At 36.9% G+C, this 3,859-nt stretch overlaps 1 protein-coding gene across 1 annotated transcript; it reads right to left on the bottom strand.

Moving 5' to 3' along the window:
• Nucleotides 1–2,580: 2,580 nt before the first annotated feature.
• LOC110925424 lies at nt 2,581–3,132 on the bottom strand. Its single transcript, XM_022169382.1, has one exon. The coding sequence runs from the start codon at nt 3,130–3,132 to the stop codon at nt 2,581–2,583; it is 552 nt and encodes a 183-aa protein (XP_022025074.1).
• Nucleotides 3,133–3,859: the final 727 nt, after the last annotated feature.

The following is a 3,859-nucleotide window of genomic DNA, read 5'->3' as shown; positions in this document are numbered from 1 at the left end:
TTATTAACGACTATCATAAAAGATTAAAACTCTCGGATGCCTTGCATCCTCTTACCCATTTTCGCCCAAAAGCTCCTTTTTGACCCGTTATGGGTATTTATGCATAAAAAGGTCTACGACATACAAAACCCTATACTTCGCTTTCATACTTGACAAAGACATTACTCTAATTGAATAGCTCGTTTCCAAACGACTTTTAAGGTCGTTTGCCCCAAATACCCATCAAGGGCGTTTTTGTCAACCTTGCCCCATCCTTAACAATAAAGTACTATCTTGCATAAGTAACCAATCCTATCACTTAGCTACAATTCTTAATCACACATACCTTGCTCGGATCAAAGCTAAGATCCGTTTAACACTTCATCGATATCATACCATTCATTCCTATATGACCTCAATTATCACACTTAGTTAAGTTGCACATAACTTTACATAAACAACTAAGAAGTAATTACGAAAATTACTTACCTTGTGCATCCATGCTCGTAACCGCTTCCTTGCCTCATCTTGACCCGTTAGCCTTCCATGCTTGGCCCATGCTCGTGTGATTCCAATTCTTTCATGTCGCCATGCCATAATCATGTTAGTATTCATGCTCATTCAAATTAACACATATTTACCTATTCTTATCAACATCGACTTTTACTAACATGCATACGACATGATTTGTCAACCATAATATTTAATATCTTCGAAATCCAAATTCACTATCACACATAACACATAATCAATGCTCACTTACTTATACTTTCATAACTCTACATTTGACAACATATCTTATAAAAATCAACTTAGCATAATCCTAATATCATCCTTTGTTAGTGAAGTCATACACTATATACATTTAGTGTATGTTCACTTTTAACCGTAATAAAAGGATTAGTAGACCGCATAGCAACCTCACCCGTTCAAACACAATGTACAAGCTCCTAATGCATAAGTTTGACCGACATATACTTTCAACCCGAATTCATATACGAGTACCATCTAAAGCATATTTTTCCAAGTTAGTAAACTACTACTTTTATCACAATCGCTTTCTATACATGTAAACTCACAACTTGCATACAATTTCACTTTCTAGCTTCACCTAGTCATTTTATCAAGCACTTGGTGTGCGTGCAACCTACTATGCATAGTTTACAACTAGTTCAAGCATAGTCATTAACTTCCAAATTCCCAATCACCAAGAGAGTGTTCAAAATTACATTCCATTCATACAATTAACCCTAAACTAACATCACCAAACCCATTTCAAGCTAGTAACAAATACATCAAACAAGGATTGGACATGGGTAGAACACCCATGTCGCTACCTTCATTCAAAATTGTGGGTTTCTTCTTAAATCATCAAATTAACCGAAACCATACATAATACACGTTTTATATAGCGATTCTAACACATAATCACGCTTAATTTCATACCAATTCGTGGATTAATCAATAACCCACTTCATGTAAGATCAACAATTCACAAATTTCAACTTACCACATGTTCATCTTGTCTAGATGATTAAGAATATAAGCTCATGCATCCGATTTCTCCCCAAAATCAGGTTCAATTCTTGAGTTCTTGTAAGTAGTTGAAGGAGAAGGGTTTCCCCTTGCTCCTGATCGTTCTCACGCACACACACACCTTGTGTATGTGAGATTTTTGTTTTAAATAAATTCATTTTCAAATTTGGCAATCCTAGTCCCTCAAGTTTATCACCCATCATAGTTGCCACAAGTTTCATTCCTTTACTTAATTTGTAGGCATTTAACTAGGTTTACTAACCTAGTTATTATACCTCATTTTGTTAAACATGATAACAAACTAGCAAATTAATAATTCGATTTTGGGGTGTTACACATGGAGATTTCACAATACTGCAGGCCTAAGCAGGATGTTAATCTTAACTCTACTTATCTTTCAGGAGGTAAACACGGTAGTCCTTGGAGAAAATAATCAAGACACAAGGAGGTTACAGAGATTTTCCAAATCTCAGGCTCCAGTTCATCTGTCATTTCCTGTATCAGATAAGTGACACATTTACGCTACGAGTCCACGGATTCCTTAATCAGAGGCATTTACTTGGACAATTCCATTCTGAATATCTTCTTTGAATACCATTAGCTGACTTTAATACCGTATGACTATTGGAATATCTTTGTGGTTCCATGCACTAAACCTCCATACTGATCAGGCATGGAAGCAATCTATGGAACATATTAAGATACACCAATCCTCATATGGCGTTATTGTCATACCATCTGGGATCCGCAATCGATAGAGATCAAAGAGATATCAACTACATATGCTGATGTACTTCATCTGGAGAGAGGGTACACTTAGAATTTTACGACTGAAGATTTCTGACAGGTACAGAAGAAATGGTTCCTATGATTTTTGCTTGTAAGTTTTACCTTACGCTTAAATTCTAGGTTTCTTATGGAAGATTTTAGAAGTTTGCTATACTTATAATTTATGAAGGATTTATTGGTACCCGAACCAAAATAAAACTCTTAGCATTTATATTACTAATAAATGATAAGGAATGTACCTGGTGTCATTTATTGATGTGAACTACTTCAGGCATTTTAAGCGCTTTCATTCTCAGGCTTTCTATCCTTAGCCGCGCCTCCTTTGGCATATTTAGGGCACGTAGTCATGATGTGGCCTTTCTCGTTACAGCCGTAGCAGACTGCATCCTTTATGTCCTTGCAATCCAACGTTTTATGCTCACTTGATTTGCAGATCCCACAAGGTAGAGGTTGAGATTTAAATCTGCATTTCCCGTAATGGCGCTTCTTGCAAGTCTTGCATACAGGTTTCCTTTCAGACTTTTGTTTGTTCTTCTTAAGCTCAAGCTTGCTCTTTTTCTTAGAAGTATGGGAGTTATCTTTCTCCCTTTTCCTTATTAGTTCATTCTTCGCATCCAAGGTAGGAACAAGATCCTTCTTGTGAGTAAGGGAGTGTAGTCTTAAATGGGATTTGGAGCAAGTAGCATTAGGCTCTTTGAACTTTTTCACGGCCTTTCTCATAGCTTTCCCAACATCTTTGTCAATTTTGAGGTTCCCAATTGTAGCATCATTAGCATGCGTCGCATCATCAATGGCGCGATTGACGGTTATCTTATCCGAGTTTGTCATACTCAAGATTTGGTTCCTAACACCAAATGAAACAATTACTTAGTTGCAATCCAACAACCGCTATTCGTCATCCTGATGACCTAACATATACTAACCATGGTATCATTAAACCATACAGGTCAATATAGAACGAACATTCTCAATGAACATTATTTAGATATGTATATATATCAATTATACTTAGCCTAGGCCATAGAAGGACCATCAATGGCATTTAAGATTTGGACCTAGTCCATCACCTTTTTGACAGGGCATCAAAATGCCACATCTGTCTTTATTATATTGATGAATTTGGATAGCTTGAAAGCTTGCCATAGGGATATCAGAAAAGAATAATTCCTAATGGATATAAAGCATCCATCTAAGATTGTTGAAGCGGTCTCTAACGTATCATCGGCCAATTTCTACCTCGCGCTCTATGTCTAGAGTCCTAATCAGGCGGAGACAACAGTTTACAACATTTATTGTCCATAATAGACTTATCTGTGCTAGAATCAAATAAATTTCTGCATAAACCTCTTGATAAGGAAGGGTACCTGCAATATTGTCATCATTCTGCACCATCTCCTGGGCGTTCCTCTGGAAGATTCACGCGTTTGTTTCCTTGGCCTCTCCAGGCTTCTTTATAAGTTTTGGGCAGTTGGTTTTGATGTGCCCTTCCTCGTTACAGTTGTAACAAGTCACGTTCTTCAACTCCTTGCAATCTAAAGTTTTGTGACCCTTGGTT

Source organism: Helianthus annuus, chromosome 17 (genome assembly GCF_002127325.2).
Source record: "Helianthus annuus cultivar XRQ/B chromosome 17, HanXRQr2.0-SUNRISE, whole genome shotgun sequence".
Lineage (NCBI taxonomy): Eukaryota > Viridiplantae > Streptophyta > Magnoliopsida > Asterales > Asteraceae > Helianthus > Helianthus annuus.
This window is presented reverse-complemented; position numbering and strand designations above follow the sequence as displayed.

Coding starts and splice junctions, on each gene's coding strand:
- LOC110925424 (XM_022169382.1), bottom strand. CDS start 3,132: ATGACAAACTCGGATAAGATAACCGTCAATCGCGCCATTGATGATGCG.